At 40.0% G+C, this 19,853-nt stretch overlaps 1 protein-coding gene across 2 annotated transcripts; it reads right to left on the minus strand.

Moving 5' to 3' along the window:
• Nucleotides 1-1,231: 1,231 nt before the first annotated feature.
• On the minus strand, nt 1,232-16,575 carry DDX24 (DEAD-box helicase 24). 2 transcript variants are annotated; one of them, XM_015632048.2, is made up of 9 exons: nt 16,386-16,575; nt 15,241-15,977; nt 11,939-12,316; nt 10,121-10,274; nt 9,239-9,754; nt 7,079-7,154; nt 6,316-6,504; nt 3,854-3,983; nt 1,232-2,407 (listed from the first exon to the last, which is right to left on the minus strand). In XM_015632048.2, exons 2-9 carry the CDS (start codon nt 15,968-15,970, stop codon nt 2,181-2,183), a joined length of 2,400 nt encoding a protein of 799 aa, XP_015487534.1. In that variant the 5' UTR covers nt 15,971-15,977; nt 16,386-16,575; the 3' UTR covers nt 1,232-2,180. The 2 variants fall into 2 exon arrangements, 1 of the variants encoding a protein (XP_015487534.1); XR_001522369.1 differs by lacking the exon at nt 1,232-2,407 and adding an exon at nt 5,916-5,991 and having other exon boundaries at nt 3,894-3,983.
• Nucleotides 16,576-19,853: the final 3,278 nt, after the last annotated feature.

Here is a 19,853-nt window from a genome sequence, read left to right on the forward strand (position 1 = left end):
CAGAAGAAAACCAGCCCCAGAGCATGTCCCACAGACAAACATGAACTATTAAGCATGAGAACAGGCTCTCCAGGGAGTGATGGAGTCACCATCCCTGGAGTGTTCAGAAAACAAGAGGATGTGGCTGTTTGCTATATGGGCACAGTGATGTTAGGTTTTGTGATTCTGTGAAGACAGCAAGGAGGGCACAAGTGCCATACTCCATCCTGGGGAGACTTGGCAAGACAGTAGGCTGGGAATGTGTTCTGGAGTGTAAGAGCTGGGTTCTTAAACACAGGGAAACAAAAGCAGCTGAAAAGCTTCATAGCAATGATAGAAATGAAATAACAATACTCTCACTGTCCCCCAGTTCAGTTCTCCTCATGGTCTCATGGAATTAGAAACTGCCAAAACTCACGCAGATTCAGACAGGGAGATGTTGAATTCTGTTGTCAGGATCCTGCCTTGATTTTGTTAATGAAATGGAAACAGAAATGCATCATAAAATGCAGAAAAGGCCTACCTGGTCTTCAAACCCTTCAGGATGCAATACCAATATATGTTTCCTTTTTGTAATGTAAGAGTCTGATTAAATTGGCACAGGAGAGAAATGAGGGCATGCTTACCTTTGTTCAGTTCCTTTTTTCAGCTTTCTTTACAAGGAACTGTCATAAAATTGTTTTTATTTTTCTGATGTCACATTAACTCCAAAAATGTGTCTCCTCACATGAGAGAGGAAGACAACCTTACCATCTCTTCTCTCCAAAACTTTCCCCTCTGCTCCCAAGGGCATGAGACAAACAGTGCATTGCAAGGAAAGTCTCATACATAATTGACAAGCTCTGTATGCTTATGATTACATTGTCACAGCTCTCCTTCAGTAATGCATGAAAACAAGAGAAAAGAGATAGAAGGCTTCAATTATTTACACAGATGAAAGAATAAGGAGTTTGTTATTCTCACATAACTAGCAAGTGGTTAGAGGGGGCACTCAACTCCAGACAAATTTCCCTGAGTAGCTGAGTAAATTGGTGCTTCTTGTCATGGCAGTGACACAGTTCATTCCATACTGTTTGAGACACAGAAATGAGACCTCATCCAGAGCCAGCAGGTGAAGGTTACATATCCTCCCACCAACACAGATTCCCGTCTTATCTTTTGGGTGCTTTTCCCCTCTCCTTGTCTGCTAAGTGTAAACAGCATCAGCTGTAAGGGATTAAGAAATCTCAAGTAATTGAAAACAGACACAGGCTTTTGAGTTTATGGCAGATATAATTTAACAAAAATTCAAAATATATTTTTCTGACATATTTTTAAAAACAGTTTTAAAAAATATTTTCCCAGATCGGGTTAAAGTTATTTAAAAGCATAATCATCAAGGAGCAATCTTCAAAAGTGACATTTCAAAACACGACCTCTTCCATTACAGCAAAGATCATGGTTCTAACATGTTTTTCAAATACCAGCTTAACTTCAAAAATTAATCAAGAAAACACTGAGTAGAAACACTTATTCCTCAGAAATCTACATTTGACTGACATACAAGGTCAGTCCTGGCCCATTGCCACCTTAACTTTTTTTTGCACATTCAAAAGGTATTAACACAGGACTAGAATTAAACTTGGTGGAGAACAGAGCAGAGAACTATTATCAGAGGAGAATGAAAACTGGGACATTTCCATAACCAGAACTGTGGACTTACTGGTAACATTATCTGTATTTTCTGCCTTTCACACTGAGCTGGAGGCAGTAAAAGCCAAACCTCCCACTACCACCAGCTCAGACTGTACTCGCACTGTATATAGCTGACCTTCCCCTGTCCTTCAAAGACATTAAAATTCAAATCAAGTTTTATCAGTAGAGTATGCCCACAGTGAATTCCTCCCAGTAACTCTTACCCATCTCACAAAATGGAGTAATTACCAGAACTATGTGAAAACTAATTAACTTCTATTAATATAGAGATTTAAGAAAAAAAATAAGAAGATTAAAACCAAGATCCAAGACAAGATTCAATTGTAACTAACCAGATGTTAATTGTGCCCTTTAAATCACCATTTTGTTTTGTGTCTGCACAACCAATATACAGGCAACATCTTTGTACAGTCTGTCTTCTAGCTGGGCTCCTCCATAAGCACTGAGAGCCTTGATGAGGATAGTCCTTGCTTTTGTCACACTCAATGATCTGGCTGTTATCTGATTTATTTTATTGATTTCTTCTTCTTGGCTTGCTTCTTTTTGGACATGGCACCTAGAGCTGAAATACCCACTGATGTCTGAGGCAAGAGTAGTTTTCCGGACTGTGTTGGGTACTTGGTTTTCATAAGGACTTTAAACAGTGGCTGGGACAACATATGTTTCAGTTGTTTTTTCATCCCCTTTAGCATCTTTTGCTTCTGGCTTTCTTCTTGCTCACTAGCTTTTCTTCCTTGGGGCAGAATCAAAGAAACAGAATGTTACAACCTGAAAAAAACTTGCATTGCGAGCCTTTCTAGTGATAGGGGCAGATATTGACCCAAGCTTTCTCTCTCCAACAAGGTCACTCAACTAACTGCCAGTCACCTGTGACATTTTCAAATCACCCAGGCTGTTCACAAGGTAATGAGATTGAGAAGAGTCCTGACTACTGAGTAACCATAGTTAAGGCCTGAACTGAGGAGAAAAATGAACTGAAGGTTGCTGTAAGGTAAAATTGAAAGCACATTACTAAATCTTTTGTAACTGTGTAAGAGGCACTTCACTTACAGCAGGAATGATTGGGAGTTTAATTGGACTCCAAGAAGCTACACAAGAATTAAATAATAAGTACACTTTAAAGCATAAACCTGGCAAGTTTCTGAGTTGCAATTACAAAATGTTTCACTTGAGAGTCACAACTTACTTGGATTGGATGTGCTGTTTGGAAACTCATTCCAAAGCACAGCATACTCAGATTATGTCAAAACAAGACAGCAGAGTGCTAATTATCTGAAAGCACTCCTGAACAATTTAGACAGAGATGGTTAGTGTTTGCTTGCAAAGTGGTTGAGAACCAGCTAGTCCAGGCTGAATAAAGATATTACTCTAAACATCTTTGAAAATTAAGGCATTGACATATTTAGCAGCTAACAGGTTAGAGCCAGACTAATCTGAACTGACCTCTGCAGCTATTCAGCCTGCCTTCAAAGAACTTCAGCTCCCAAAATATGAACACAATGGGGCATTTTACAGTGCACCTAAGCTTTGCAAAACTTCATGGCATTGAACTAATAGCCATTTGCAGTTGTACAGTCCTAGACATTCTCTCAGCTACAGCTTGCAAAATATTTAATTTTAAAAATGTAATAAATTATTTACTTCTAACAAGCCACCAAAAATCTCATCAACTTCAATATATGTATTGGCCATTTAGCCCACACAGCTCAACCTACTTAAGGCTCACATAATATCTGGTGTTCCCTAGCACTTCCTGGGTGTTCCCACACAGAGCTGTCAGGCTCCTGTCCTGATGCCTGACTACAAGAGAGTGGGAGAGAGAAGCAGAAGTGTGGAAACAGCCTTCTCTGTGACAAGAGGGGACAAGGCTCAATCAGGACATACTGGGCTGCTTAGACTACTCTGAAATGCTTGCCAGAAGCTCAACAGTTCTTGTCCTACATGTAGACTTGTCTGTGACTTGCCAGAACTGTCACACTCACTCCCTCAGCTCCAGCACTCTCTGCTGCACGATCATCCTGAAAACACCACTAACACCACGCATCAGCAGCACTCCTTTCCTTCCCCTCCACCCCTGCCCTGCAGCTGTTGAAGCTTCTCTGCCACAGTGAAGAGTCTTCTGGCCACCAGCACTATGGGCCCTACTGAGCACACCCATGAAAATACATTTTCTACTTGCCCATCAACATGTCATCATCAAGATCAATCTCAAGAGCCTCTGCAGCTTGCTGGAGCCAGGAGTTGTGTTGCTTTTCCCGACTGTTGAAAAATTCTGCCTTCTCAATCTGCCTTGCCAAATTCATCCGTTCCTGCAGTGAAAGTACATTCAGACATTATGATCAGGTTTAAATGTGGGGTACTTTAGCAGGGTGTTTGAAAGCATGCACTACAATGCAACTGGGGTGCAGAGACTTCTGTTCCCTACCCATGTCCCAGGAGATGCCCCACCTAATAAACACATCATCATTCACTAGCAGTCTCCTTCCTTAGATCCATGATAGAATCTGGCTATTAAACATATCTGAACGTTAACATTCTATGAATGAATCACTATAAACACTTGAGAGACATCATACCAATCATTTCCAAGTTACATACTTATATAGTACAGCTTGATCTCAGTTATTAATCTCAGCAGTAAGGAGCAGCCACTACTTTCATTTTACTCTGAAGAAAGTAAACTCCTGCAGGCCATATGGAAGGAACTGATAATATTTTCAGGAATGCACCTGGTTCTTGTTTAGGCACAGGACAGAATGTCCTGTCCTTCTGCCCAGCAGCACACAGGTGGAACAAACATGTCCAGCAAACAACCTGACCTGCAGGCTTCCAGCTGGGACAAACAAATAACTAATTCACTGTGGAAAGGAAATCTGCATTTACAGTAAATGCGAACCAACCAGAAGCAAATTCTGCTCTTTGGAATATGCCTGCGGTTGCATAAAACAAAGCCGTGCAGGAATCTGAATAGTCAGGTGCTACACAGTAACAGCAGCAGCCAGACTGCCAGGGCAATTACTAGAGAGAGATACAAGTAGTAACACTTGCAGTGGACTACTAAATCAGTCACTTCTTAGATCATTGCCAGAAATTTAAAGTAAGCTTTTCCATCTCTGTAAAATTTAAGTCCTATTTAAGTCTATCCTGGTTCAACAGTTCTATTCCTCTCAAGTGTGAAAGCCCTTCAGACTTTTCCTGAACTTGAATGAAGGCATGCAAAAGGAGGGAAGAAGTGTGCCAATGGGACAGACATAAAGAACCAGCAGTACTATTAGTTCCAACTACAATGACTTTGTGATTAAACCCAGGCCAAACTGTAAATAAGACCTGACTGTTGCAAGGGCTTATGAGGCTCGAGTCCTGCAACAACAATTACAAAGATCTCTTCTGGGGAGAGGAGCACTATTACAGATAGGTGAGATCATAGTGACAAGAAAAATAAAGTGTAAAAACGGTATTTATTTGCCCATTAATTGATGGAGAATGATAAAAGCCATGAACAACTCCTCAAGAAAAGGAAGCTCTGAAGCAACACCGTTCAAAACAAGAGTTTTCTTTCAGTTAACTAGAAACATTCAGTGAGTGGAAGGGGTCAGTGGGGGAGATAGGGATGGAAGTCAGATTCTCTTCATTACCAAGAAAAAAATCAATCAGTGAAAGCATTTATTTGATTTTCTTTCCTCTTTCAGAAAGCTTCATCTCCTGAAAGAAATACCCTATTTGCAGCAAGCCTGGGTTTTGAAACTTGCTGTCATTATTCCCAAGGTGAGGATACTGCTGTTGCCACTGGGATAGACCCTCATTGGGCTCAGTCCAATGCAATTAGGTAACCCAGAATCAGAATACCGTGAGGAAGACACCTGCTGCATTATCTAACTGCTTGCACTCTTCCTTGTTCTCAGTGACTGTGCAATATTCATACATTTCTACCCCATCTGGAGTCCTTCAAAATCTAGTATTTAAATATTCCCATTTGTATATGAATGACCATCCAAACTGTTAAGAGAATGCTGAGACATGAAATAGTCTCTTATTCAAGCAATCTGCAGTGTCTAGACACTTTGTGGTGTCTACAGTGTTTTGTAAATTCTAACCATTGTCTATCTTGTGAGTCAGTGAATGGCTGAATCCTCTTTAAAAAGGGTAATAACCTAGAAAAGGGAAACACACTCAGTTTGATAGGGTTCAGTGGCAGCTGTGGCCTCACAGAACAGGAACTTTTAGAAAAGTGGACAACTCACAACTTCAGATGTGAAGAGGCAGGTGAAGACCACTGAATATCCCTGGACCTGCTACTGTTCTCTAGTCTGTAAGAGACTTTAGATGGAAGAGGCTTTAAACAATGTACTTAGCAGAGCCATTCCAGCTCCACAGCCACAAAACATATTCACCTCTCTATACTGTTTATGGAAAAACATAAGTGATGTTTATGTTTGAACACCTTTCTTGGGTCAGTTATTGAGGAGATATCAAAGATATTGCTTAAAAAAATATAAAGTGTAATTAACTTAATTTTCAAATCCAGATCCTCAAGTGTAAATTTCATCTGAAACCTGGAAAGAACATAACAGGCCGTATCATATCAGTAATATAAATAAACAAGCAACTACCCAGGCTGCAAAAAACCTGTTATTTCTTTACCTTAATAGAAGTCATGCACTTGGCATCAACTGGGAAAAATGGCAGCTCTTCACTCTTCTCCAATGTTTTATAGATTTTCCGAAAATTGATCAAGTCTTCAGGACCAATCAGCAACAGGCTGAGGCCTTCATTGGCCGCTCGGGCTGTTCGGCCACTTCTGTGCACGTAGAGCTCAGAAGTACGAGGGACCTGCAAGAATTCAGAGAAGCATGCAGCTGGCCATGGACAGCTGCCAGCAGCCTGGCATGCTGTGGATAAGATGCTGCAGAAGAACATTGAGTTTTACACAGACAGCACATTGCATGAAAATGGATGAAAGTATGTAAAAGATGATGTCCTGACACCCTTTGTGTTCTCTGATCCAGAATTTTTACTTGCATCTTCTTTTGTGAACCTATCCTAACTTCTGACCCTCTGTCACTTCATTTGCAAAGCAGGAAAATATTTTATGTGTCCTCAGAGAAGAGTTATAAGGCCGAGTAACTGGATATCAATGGTAAGCAAAATGCAAGGAGGATCATAACTATATTATATCATTTCTTATACATAATCACACATTCAAAAAGTGCTACCTATTGCAGTTAGTCACTGCAGAAATGAGATCTTTAAGTATAAAGCACTAAGGACAGTTAAATTATTTAATCTCAATACTTGGGACCATGCAATATATGGGACAAAGAATTACAGTTTTACAGCGTTCAGGATCAGTAAAAACTTACATCAAACCAAAATAGTAAAAGGAAAAACATTAAAAATGCTTAACCTGGTAGTGGATGACATGCTGGACATTAGGAATATCAAGACCACGAGCTGCAACATCTGTTGTCAGGAGGACACAGCTGAGAAATTGACAAAATTTAACGATCATGAAATTGATGAAGAAATAATTTGCCAAGTAACATAAAATACAGCAACCTAGAATTCTACCATAGCAGTTTAACAAACAAATTTATACTGTATTATCTGTAGGACATATGCAGTTTGTTTGCCCTTACAGTTACCCAATTTACTTCAAGAACAGTCTTGAAATAATAATTCTTAAAGTAAAATTTAAAAATGCAAATGTTGCCTTCAGCAAGTCTATTCTGTTTTTAATAAATAAATGCACTACCTTGCTGGATCCTGTTTTCCTATGTTTTTCTTCTCTCAATTCACAAGAATTCTAGAAAAAAATGCTATTCAGTGAGGAAGGGGGGTTAAGTGTCCCTGCATTACACTTTTAAGTGCACTGTCCAGGTTTTAAATAATTTCTTTACTTTGCTATGACCACACCATTAACAACACAGTTGGTCCTCTGGCAGTACAGACATGTTATTAAAAGCTTTACCAGTTGAGAAAAATCACGTTATTAACATTAACATGTTATTTAAATAACATTTTTTGGAGATGAAGTATCTTCTACCAACTTGCATTCAAACTCTCAGTAAATTAAACCCTAGAAATAAAGGGGGAAGTTCTGTTCTAACAATTACTATTTCTCCTTATCCCTAGACAAGATCAACTACTCACAAAAGTCGTTCTTTTATATAAACAGTCTCTACAGAAACAAAAGTCTCCCTAGGATATGGAACAGTTTGTTTTAAAAACATCTTCCAGCACCTGAAATGACTTTGGAATGACAAATGGAAATTTATTACGATTTTATGGCATCTGACTGCATACTCTATTGCTACAAGGTTCAAAGCAGAAATAACAACAGAAAATTCTGCAGTTTCCAATCTGCAGAAGGCCATGAGAGATGGTCTCATAGATTTCTTTCCTGCCTTGAAAATCTGCAGTCTCTGAAAACACCTCACCTGACCTATGCAAATGCTATCAATACATTTGCCAAGGGATGCTGCAGCTCCATCACAGCAATTCAACCTCTGTTCTCCATGCCTGAATCTATTAAAGTTACAAACTCTCAGACAGCACTCAGCAGTTCACAGCAGGACTAAACTGTGAGGCTTCTGGACTATGGAAGTAATGACACTAAAAATCTCCTCCCAAAGGCCATGCCAAAGACAACCCAAAACAATGTTTCCTAAAATGGCAGGACAGGTCTCCCAGGGTAAGACCTGGATGCCCACTACTGCTGAAAGGCACAACTGCCCTTTCTTTTGCATTGCTCAAAGATACTTTGACCCCTGGGATACTGATCTATGTAACTAAACCTCCAAATGACTAATAAGTGGTTAGTTTTCTGATGGTTTTGGGAGATTGAATAACTTACAGAGGATCAAATGAGCTGCAGAGCCAGGACACGGACAGAGCTGTGCAGAACAGTCTAAAAACATGTCTGAAAACAGGCCAAGTGACAGCTCCTTCAGCTGCAACAAGCTCCAGGACCACAGGCTAGTTCAAGCTCCAGCGTACCTCAGGAGGTCCCTAAGCAGGATGAGCTGCAAGACTGGACTGGGTTGCTCAGGGCTTTTATCCAACTGAGCCTCAGAAAACTTGAGGACAAGCAGCCTGCTCACATGCTTGACTGTCCTCACAGAGAAAAAGCCCTTTCTCATATCCAGCCTGAACCTATTATTTCAACTTGTACCCATTATCCCTCATCCTCCCATCAAGCACCACTCTGAAAAGCCTGGCTCCATCTTCTGAATAACTCTCTTTTATGGTGTCAGAGGGTTGCCTTTAGCTCCCCACAAAATACTTTTCCCAGGTAATACAAACACCCAGCCCCTTCAGACTCTTCTCTTGCAGAGCCAGTGCTTTTTGAATATCTTGATAGCCTTCCACTGAACTTGCTCCAGTTCACCACTTTAACTGTGAAACCTCATCCTGAATCGTTAATATCTTGGGCTTATGAACAGGGGACTCACATGCTCAGCTAACTTCCCTGACCTGCTCCTACTCTAACAGATTTGTTTCCTCTCCCCATGACCCTTTGTGGAATTCCTTTTTTTCTCTGCTAGGAAGTTGAAAATAAACTCACCTCTCTCGCTCAGCAAACCTTTCCAGGTTTTTCAGCCTTTGCTTTTGGTGCATATTGGCGTGCAAAGGAAGAGGATCACAATTTAAGATTGTGAGGAGAGAACTGAGGCGTTTTACACAGTCTATGCTGTTTGCAAAGACCATGGTTCTTCCTGGATACTGGAGAAGAAAGTAATAGAGGTAATAGTCCTTCTCATTTGTGTTACAGTGGATTTTGGTTTCTGTCAGAGTCTCAACAGTAGCCTCTTTCCTTGTTAAGTCTATTACTTTGGGTTTGCCCTTTATTCCCACTTTTTCCATTAACAATTCCAGTTTGGTCTTCTTGTCCATCTTTTTAGCATTCTTTTTTTGTAAAACTCTTGTGGGAATCTGATGGACTAAAGTCAAAGTGGCAGAAAAAACAAAAGTCTGTCGTCGAGGGTTATACTGTGAATCATTTAAGATTTCCAGCAACTGAGACAGCTCTAAGAAGTGACCTTTCTCAACCATTCGGTCTGCTTCATCAATCACAAGGCACCTGTCAAGTAGAAAACACACAGTGAAAATACACTTGTGCAGCTAAATACCAACCTGATACACTTAAGAACAACTTTTCTTGCAAAACACATAAAGGATGTTATGCATACAAAGCCAAAAGGAACACCAGGTATGCTGGGGCAGCTACAGTAGCCTTCTGCATTTCTTTTTGAAAAATCAGGTTTTTACTACTGCCTTTAACTGACATTTCCCTCCATCAAAATAACCAATGTGCATTTCAATGAAACACTGAAACAGAAATAGGTGATCTTGTGTAGTCTAAATTATTTAATCTGATAGTAAACCTAATCAGTATGCAGGACTGCCCAGTTCAGTATCCAGCAGTTATCTGAAAAGGCACCTTTACCTGAGCTGACGAAGATTTGAAAGATGTGGGTGTCTCTCTTTAACTAACTCCCACAGACGGCCTGGGGTTGCAATTACAATTTCTGGCTTTCGATTCAGTACACGTTCTTGCTTCTGTGCAGCCATGCCTCCTACTAGTATTGCAGTCTTAATGCCTAGAACGTAAAAATAACAGATTTTATTTCACTAATTTACCAGTGAATGTTTTTATATATATCTACATTTTGAAGCGTTTTCAAGAGTCTACATTGCAACTTTCAACAAACATTTTGGCCAGGAAACTTCAGGGGTTTTATGTAACACTGAGCATAAAGAAATGCACTCAATTTTAGAGAAAAATCCTCATTACAGTTAGATGCTAAGAATTAGTGGACCTGTCTTTCAACAGCATGAAGAATCACATCCATAGCTGTTAGTTTTGTTTACACATATTTCAGAGTCTTGTGTTTTCTCAATTATATTTGCATGAACAAACACATTCCTGTTGAGAATAACCAGAAGATCCTTTCAAGAATAAGACTGAGAAATACTTGTCTTGCTAAATAACTGCTCATTTTCTATAGAATAATCCTACCAAGTATGCTCCCATTCGATTAATGATTCTGGCACAGTAGCACAGACCTTAGCTACTAAGCTACACAGCTCTAAGTAGGCTGCAGAGGTACTAAAAGGAGTTTATCTTTGGAAGCAGACTCCACACATGGCTTATTTCACCCTACTTCTTCAAAGAATACACTGGTCCATGATAAACTCAATGCTACTGTGCAAGACCCTGCCAGTATCCAAGCTTCCTCTGACCTCTCTTCTGGACTACTTGGGAAACACCACTGCAGTGTTTTTTCCCAAAGCGAGTTCAAGGCAATAAAGTCCACATCAGATTATCTCCTCTCCTGTTGCAGCAACTGTATTATCACTTGGGCAGCGGATTTTTATATATAAATAGCACTGCTTCTATCAGAACTGTATGACATAAATTGATTATTTCAGCCTAGAAGTTAAAATAAGCCTTGTAATCAGACGCAGACTGATGAGCACAGCAGGACATACAAACACCAAAGAAAGATGGACTTAAAAGTAGTGTGTTGCACTACATATCCTCTTTAATATAAAACAATTTTATTGTTTTTGAATAAAAAGTGGAGAGAACTGGGAAAAATTTGCCGTCTTCAACAGCTTCATGTCCTCACTCATTCACTTAACAGATGTACTGATTTCTGGTTTGGAGGAGAGGAAGAGGAGGGGGAATTGCTTTTGTCAGGCATGTTACTCAGTAACACTTCTGTGGCTTGACTGCTGCAGGAGGTAAGTCAGACAATACAGCAATGCCATCTACCCTAACTATTTATGGCCAGAACTTCTTTTTTTATTATTAGATAGAGCAAAGTTATACATATACATTATATACAAAGTTGATATAATTGTTAAAAATGAAACTATTATACATAATCAAAATGTTGTATATAATGAAATTATTAATTAGATATAGCCTGTATTATCCAAAACTAGAACAAAGTTAGCTGTCACCAGGTATCTAGTACTGACTCTGTGTTGTGAGAACATGAATCAATACCTATTTGAAGGAAGACACATTTTAAAGCAAAACAGCTCACATTAACTACTTACTTCCACATGCATCTCACTGAAGAATTGACATGCATTTCTTACACATCAGTGGCTATAAGCTCTAACCCCTCAAAAGCTACACCAATTTCATGATTTTATGGAAGAAAGTGCGGCACACATTCTGACTCAACATGAATGCCAAGATCCAAAACCAGTCTAATCTGGCTGAGGAAAATGGCCTGTGGGATTTACATACCTGTAAACTTTGCAACTGCATCAATGTGGTGCTTTACTTGTACAGCTAATTCTCTTGTAGGAGTAAGCACCAGTCCTAAAAGAGGTCTGTTTTTGTGAGAGTCAACAGAATGTGTCTTGTTATCGGAATCAAATTCAATGTTTTCCAGCACCTCCACACAGCCTGTTGTGAAAGATTCATCATCTTCATCTCTGCTATCTTCAGCCTGCTGATGGGTTACTTTTTCTACTTCATCCTCATTTTCCCATCTTGTTTCATCATGATGCTGATGGGACTCTTTAGAAACACTGTCATTTCTAGTTGTCGAGTTATTTGATTTTTGCCACTGCAGCACAGAGTGAATCATTGGAATTGCAAATGCAAGCGTTTTGCCACTTCCTAAAAAAACAAACAAGAATAATAACACAGACTGACAACTCATTTATCTGAAAAGATGAGAAAAGCAACAGCCAATCACACACTCTTCTTAAAACACAGCATTGTAACAGATGCAAACTCATTATCTTTAGAAGACCAGAAACTTGCAGCAGTAGCATCTTTTCTCCTGCTCCCTTTATGCATCTCCTGTTCTCTGTTCCTGGGGAACAGGTATTTTTCCAATCTCTAGCAGGTCAGACATATTTATTTGTTCTAAAACTGTTTTTTAAAAGCTGCAGTTGCAGTCAAGATATTTTTTAATAACTGTATGCCCATAAGGAGAATACCATGCCCTAATTGAAAGTTCTAATCAACATTCTCCAAATAAAGGAATAGCAAATGAGGCCAAGGACAAACTGGAAAGCACTTGAAGGATTAGCTTCTATCTTCAGTTTATAGTCCTGTATTTACAACTTTCTAAGATACTGTATTTTTAAATACTCCACTGTCTAATTTCCTGATCTGGAAATCACTGGGTCACATTTTTATAATCAGAACACAGACACCTAATTTAAAAGAGAGAGTCCACTTTGGAGACACAGGGCTTGTCAAAAGCAAGTTCAATTGCAAAGGTTTACTGTACAAACTGCAAGTTGCATCTCTGCCACATATTCCCTTCTGAACTATCTGTCAGTAATAAAGACATTAGGAAAAGCCTGGTAGCACATCCACCCCAGTTAAGCTTTTCAGATGTAGCAGTTTGCTAATCATGAAAGCAGCATCCAGAGTACAAGACACTATTACACAATTCCTGTAATAGGCCACTGCTGGAAAGCAGTCCTCTGGAAATCTCAATTCCTGTCCATATCAAAAAGCTGTAAAGGTTTCCCAATTCAGCAACACAGAATTTTGGCTATTTAAGGGGAGAACCTTAATATGAGTTAATACAGATAAGCCCAGCGTCATCATCCTGACCAGTGCTGCTGCAAAGTCTCATATCCACTTATCCACCTTCCAGCATGGCTAGGAGGTATTTTATGATTTCAGTCTGCACTTGAAACAGGAAATGTTTATAACCTGTATTTAGAGCACTTATACAATAATGTTCTGGTAATACAGAATATCTGTTTTTAAGGTGAAGAACACTGCTGATCTTGAATTAAACATAATGCAGTTTGCTGGTGCAAATGTCAGTAATGCACCCAGACAGATTATGGCTCTGATAATCAGGACTATTCTGCAGGCACTAGATTCACCCACAAATTAAACCAATTATCACCTCACAGGACGTTATTTTTATAACATACAAACCATGTACCATAGACAGGCATGCAAAACCAGGAGGAAAGAATGTCTTGGTACTACAGCTCACACCAATTCATGCTTTTTTGAAAAGTTTCATATTGTATAATTTCACATAGATTTGGATCCTTAACCAGAAACTTCACTAGTTGTACAAAGTAATAAACAGGAAGGGTTAGACACAGAGCAAAAACAACAAGCCTTGACATTCCCTTAGTCTGATCTGCACAAGGATCTACTGCCATATCAAAATCTTGCCGGATTTCCCAATGTTACTACCAAAACAGATTAATAGTTCTTTAATTTCACAATTCCTCCTTGAGGCCCACTGCTAAGAGGTGCTGCAGGATGCAGAAAAAAGAATTGAGTTTCAGCCTCTCCCAACTGCAGCACCTCAAGTCAGGCAGTTGTTCACATCTTCCAAGTTTCTATAGAAGCATGATGACCGATGGACTCTCTGGAGTGAATCTGGATTTCACTCATGAAAGAAAAAATGAGGAAAACACATTCCTACTACCTCAGGCTTATACAAGATTATAAAGCAACAACACAGCCTGCCACCAACCACTCTTTCCATCCTGCAGCTAGAGAGGAATTTGCTTACCAGCACTGCCAAAATGGCACTTTTTTGCAGTACAAAAACACCACTTAAATTTTCAGTTCCATTTTTAAAAACACTCCCTGCGGGGCTTTTTAATCTCACTAAAGCTAATAGCATCAACACAGCTTCTAATTAAAATAAATATGCAAATGACTGCATATCTTATTAGTTACTATACCTTTTTGCTCAAGAACAGTAAATGACTTTACAGAGAAGCAGTGAGATAAAGCAACTGGAACAGATGAAAACAGTATAAAGAAAGCTTTTAAAGCAAGGCAGCTTCCAACGGTGCTTCCTGTCTCTAGGTGTTCAAGGGGAAAAACTGTTGCTAAAGACAAAACTTCAAAGGTACAAACCACAAAGTTTGAGGGAACATAATGTTCTGAGACTTCGTAGCATTAAATAAACAAAGAGCTATTACAAATGTCATAAAGGCTAGCAGTGCTCAATGAACCTCAATGCTCATGAATCTACCTCTCAAACCATAAACATAATAACTCACTTTAAGCACAAGCAGGAAGAAGGGTTGGTAACAACATAAAGGCAAAGCCAGGGGACAGAGCACAGGGTGGGCCTGTTTTGCTCTAGGATCTGGGTCATATTCACACTTAACACTGTGCTCAGTGTTCATTCACTGCTCCACACTAGTATGAATTATCTCCACAGGAACCTGATTCTCTGCTTTGCCTCATTTCTCATGCATTTGCCTCACAGGGTCTGCAAACAGACCCTGCTTGCTTCATTAATTCTGCCTTTTGCAGAGTATCACCTTACCATTCCCAAAACAGGAAGCAGTTTGAGAAACAGGAAAAGAGACATTGACACTTCAAAGCTTTGCACTCTTTTAAAGATGGGTCATTCCCATGTTTGTAAGTTACAAAGTTTTAAAATTTTACTAATATGCTGGATATACAAAAGACAAAAGCTCCTCTAATACATAAAAGCTGCTTCTTCTGCATATAAAGCTTGAAACCATGGGCTAAATTTTCAGAAGAGAAATGGGATGCTCCAAGCCTACACGATCAGATGAACAGATTTGTACCTGTTTCTGCAGCACCAAGAACGTCCATATTATCCCGAATGGCAGAAGGCAAAGCTAAGGCTTGAATAGGAGTTGGAGCACTAAACCCCAGGTAGCTCAAGGCCTGCAACACTGGCTCAGGTACAAACAGGTCTTTCCATGCAGACACATCAGCTTTTTGATCATTTGTGGCAGATAAAACTTCTGTTGTCCAGTTTTTGACTTTTTTAGAAGTAACTACTGATGGAAGGTCTTCCTCTGCTTGAGAAGCCTTGTTTTTAGGTACCTTCTTTTTTTTCTTCTTTGGAGTGTCTTTTCTGCTTGATATGCTCACAGTCACATGTCCATGGTCTTCAGAATTAACGTCTTCAATCATTTCATTACACTTTATCACTTTATCAGCCAGCACATCATTTTCTGCTGTATTAGAAGTATTGCCTTTATCTGTTTGGCTTCTCAAATCTTTTTTTTTCTTTTTCTTTTTTGGAGGGACAGCAGATTCTTCCACCTCTTCATTGCCTTCTTCAGAAGCACTCCCAGCCTTTCTCTTCTTCTCTTTCACTTTCCCCACGCTGGAAGAACTTACTAGCTTGTAGTCTGTGAGCTCCTCCAAGCACACTATATCTCGAAACTCCTCCTCAGCAAATAGATTGGGGTCGATCTGCACGCTTTTCCATTCTCCTACTACTTCAATGCCTTTTCGTTTCAATTTAAAGGAAGAGTTAAATCTCCCTCCTTTTTTGGCCTTCATTTTTTACCTAAAAAGGAAACCGAGGAAATAAAAAAGAAGGCCTTCAAATCCAAGTAATGGAGACTACCTTGATATTCAAGCAAACGGGGAATTAATGGAATAATTATTTTACTTCTTTTTTAAATACATCAATAACATAACTTAAATTTAACTTCGAACATACATATATACATATATAGCTAAAAATAACTTCATAAGCTAAAATATGACTAAACACAACAGGCAGGCCAGGCCTACTGCGTCCTCCTGGAACACGTGCGGAGATAAAAGCAGAATCGCTGGATAAATCCCCGCAGGCCGCGCAGTGCTCCCACCCGGGAACCACCCGCCAGAGCCGCGGCAGAGCCCAGCACGGCCTCCGCTGCCACGCGCGGGAGCTCCGGCCACTGCTTCCCCCGCCCTGCCCAGCGCTTACCGCACTCGGGAGCCCCGGGCCGGAGAGGGCCGGAGAGGGGCGGAGTGAGGCGAGTGAGGCGAAGGGGACCGGAGGGAACCGGAGAGGGCCGGAGAGGGCCGGAGGGGAAGCGAGCGGGGCCTGCCCGGGCCCGGCCTGACGTTACCGCCGCTGCCCCCCGCGTGCGCTCCTGGGCGCCGCCATGCCGCGTGACGTCACCCGCCGCGAGACGTCACTGCGCGGCGCCGGGCGGGATGGGAGCTCGCGCGCAGTGTCCCGTGAGGAGTGCGGGCGAGGCCTCTGCAATGGCAGCCCCAAATGAACACCTAGGGCTGCGCATCGCCGGCAGGGCGCATTCAGGAACAAAAATCTGTTAGTCACGCTTGCTTGTGTGTTCGTGTGGGCCTTTTTGTTACGGGTAAAGTTAGGCATTTAGGAGAGAAGTTGCAAATAGCTACAGAAAAGGAGCAAACACCACCGAGGTCACAGCAAGGTTCTTTTTGACTCGTGTGTGATCCATGCTTTTCGCAGCCGTATCCTGCCGTAGGAAGAGGGCGTCATAAATTATAATGGAAGATTTTTTTTTCTTCTGAAAAAATCGGCTGATGTTCAGAAGAGCGTCTTGCTATGAGACGGGGAGAGTGAGTTAAAAACCAGGAGCTTTGTAGGTGATAGAAACTAGGACAGTCGGTTCAAGTCCGGTTGTACAATTAACTACAATCAAGTACAATTGCAACAACAGTTGCAATTATTTCTTCCTTTTGGTATTTACAAGTATTTCCTGGTTCTGTGAGAAGATGGGAAAACAGAAGGTTGTTTTCTCTACTTTTTTTTTTATGTTTTAAGGGCAAGTGCATAAATAAGCATATTAAAGGTTTTCAATGACAGTTTCAGTTCCAGGTAATCATCTTTTATTACTTACCAATGCACAGTATGAGGAGTTTCTTCCAATGCATATTCCACAAGCAAGGCTAAAGAGCATCTGATGTTCTGTACGAGATGAGTTTAAATCACTGACAGTCAAGAAGTGAGTTCACGGAGCAAGTTTTTCCTTGAACACTACAGCCATCAACCCTTATTTACATAGTACTGAGCTGGAGGCAGCAGTGGCCGGCAGGACTGTCTCACTGATAGGAGCTGGGACTGGATCCTAATGCCAGCCTTAATGAAGGGTCTCAGCAGTTTCCTGCGTTCCATCATTGAAAGTACCTTTCCTTATGGGTTGTTTAGAGTCAAATTCGTAAGCGACAAAAGAGCTTGTTTACAATTTTTCCATTTTCTCTCTACTTATTTACTGCATGTTAGCAAAAGTAAATTCGCAGAAGCAGAAGAAACATTATTCTGAAATTCTGGTGTGGTTGACTTAACACTGATGCTGAATAAAAATAATGAAAAAAACTTGGACAGAAGAGTTCTTAGCTGTTACTCCTAGGTGTAATTATATGTCCTTTCATAGTTGTAGAGTTTCCAGCTTTGTCCTGAAAGAAAGATTTAATATGGAAATGCCTTGCCAAATTATGTAGAATTACACTTTTTAATGTAATTGTGGACATGTTTTTACAGCAGATAGAGTATTCTGATTTTTTCAGTAAGAATTCATGTGAGGGGTCAGCTGACTTTTCTTCTTGATCAGTATTGAGCTCTATATTCTAGACTGAGGGACTGAATTATAGGCCCTAAATCTCAATTTGAAAGAAGGGACGTGCCTGTTTGTAACAAGCAATGAGCTTCAGAACAGCCTACAAAGACATGGTAACTTTCTCACTGCCACGCTGTGAACTGGTTGTACAAGAGGCCTTCAGTTATTTGAGTTGCTTTGAAATGGGATAACCAAGGGAACTAAACATTTGCTTAGTATTAAAGCAACAATAATCTTTCTAAGCCTTTGTAACGTTAATCCTTCTGAGCCTTTATGACCTGAAAGTGGTGCAGCTTTGATATGTTGTGACAAGGCTTTGTCAATGAGAAGTTCACCTTCATGTCCTAACAGAGCATCAGCTGTTAAACTCCTGGTAAATACAATTTCATTATCAACAGTGCCAAGTGAGCTCTTAGTAAAAATATCAATGACAAATGAAACAGGTCTGCTTTACCCCCCTAGGCTTCTTTAGATCAACAGTTACGTAAATACCAGGAAATTGTGAATTGTGTATTAATAAGTTAATGAATTATGTCATTTGCTTTCATAACTCATGTCAGTACATGCATATTTTGGTACTTTATGAATAGTTTTCAAGCTATTTAAGCCAGTATGTCTGAGACCCCAAGAAAACTTCAAGTGTTTGATATTCTCATGACAGAACTTTATTGGTAAGAGATCCTGTTCTTCCCAGCTGTAAATCTACATTCCTGCAGATCAGGTGTTGTGGTGTGGTCCCACTGTGCAGTATTACATAATGGATATTATGTATTTTCTCAATATTTTGATTTTTTTTTTAAATATGGAAGATTTCTCCTAAGGAAAGTTAAGCCAGAGATTGTTTTGACCAATGCCTTTAATTTTTGGGATTCATGTAGCTGAATTCAGAACCAGTAACAGTTGAGTGTGCATGTCAGCAACTGATGTAGGCTTTCACTTAGTAACCAAATTCTTTGGTTTCTCTCTTCTTGATTTTTAGTGTTTTTTGTTTGTTTTTTTTTTTTATCTCTTGCAGGTATGTGCTTAATTACTGATTTTGATAGCTATTTTTGCTAGCAAAAGAATGTCACCGTACTGTGATTTATATTAATACTTACAGTGCACTGTGCACCTGAAAAACATGCAGCTGCTGGCCAGTGGGAGACCTGATGCCTCCTGTGCTTTGCAGACTGTAAAATTCGCTCTTCTCTCTTTTCTGGCATGCAGCCAGATGAGGCTTGTTGTCCTGCTCCTGAAGTGGCAAGGTGAAGCCTTGGTTCTTGGGCTTAAGGCCTTTATTGACATTTTCAGAAGTTCTGGAATGCCATTCTAGGGCTGACAAGATCATATCACCAAGATCATAGCACCATGGAAATAATAACTATTGTTAAACCTCCTTTGGAAATTTATACCCTTTTGCCTGTGCTGCCTTTTTTTTTTTTTACTTTTTCTCTGTTTGTTCTTCCAGCTTCACAAATGCATTTCTTACCTCTGTGAAGCCTTTTGTCAGACATCATGCTCCTCTTTCAGCAAATTTGTTCAAAATGTGTAAAACCAGAACAAGATAATCTGTAAGCATGAGATTTAAGGGTATTGGCACATTTAACTCTAGTTACAGTAGCAAGGACTTCAAGTACAGGTTTATCAAGGTGAAGATTTTTCTGTGTGATTGAAGAATAGCAAAGACAACTCCATTTAGTATGAGAAAAACATTTTAAATGGTTGCAAATACAGTCAGATGCAGTAGATACTTCAGAATGTATTTTCAAGGGAAGAATACAAAAGGAAACTTCCTGAAGATAACAGGAAATTAAATAAAAGTCAATATTGGTGAACCAAGGAGAAATGGGAAATCAAGTCCTGTCCCTTAA

This window comes from Parus major, chromosome 5 (genome assembly GCF_001522545.3).
Source record: "Parus major isolate Abel chromosome 5, Parus_major1.1, whole genome shotgun sequence".
In the NCBI taxonomy this organism is placed as follows: Eukaryota; Metazoa; Chordata; class Aves; order Passeriformes; family Paridae; genus Parus; species Parus major.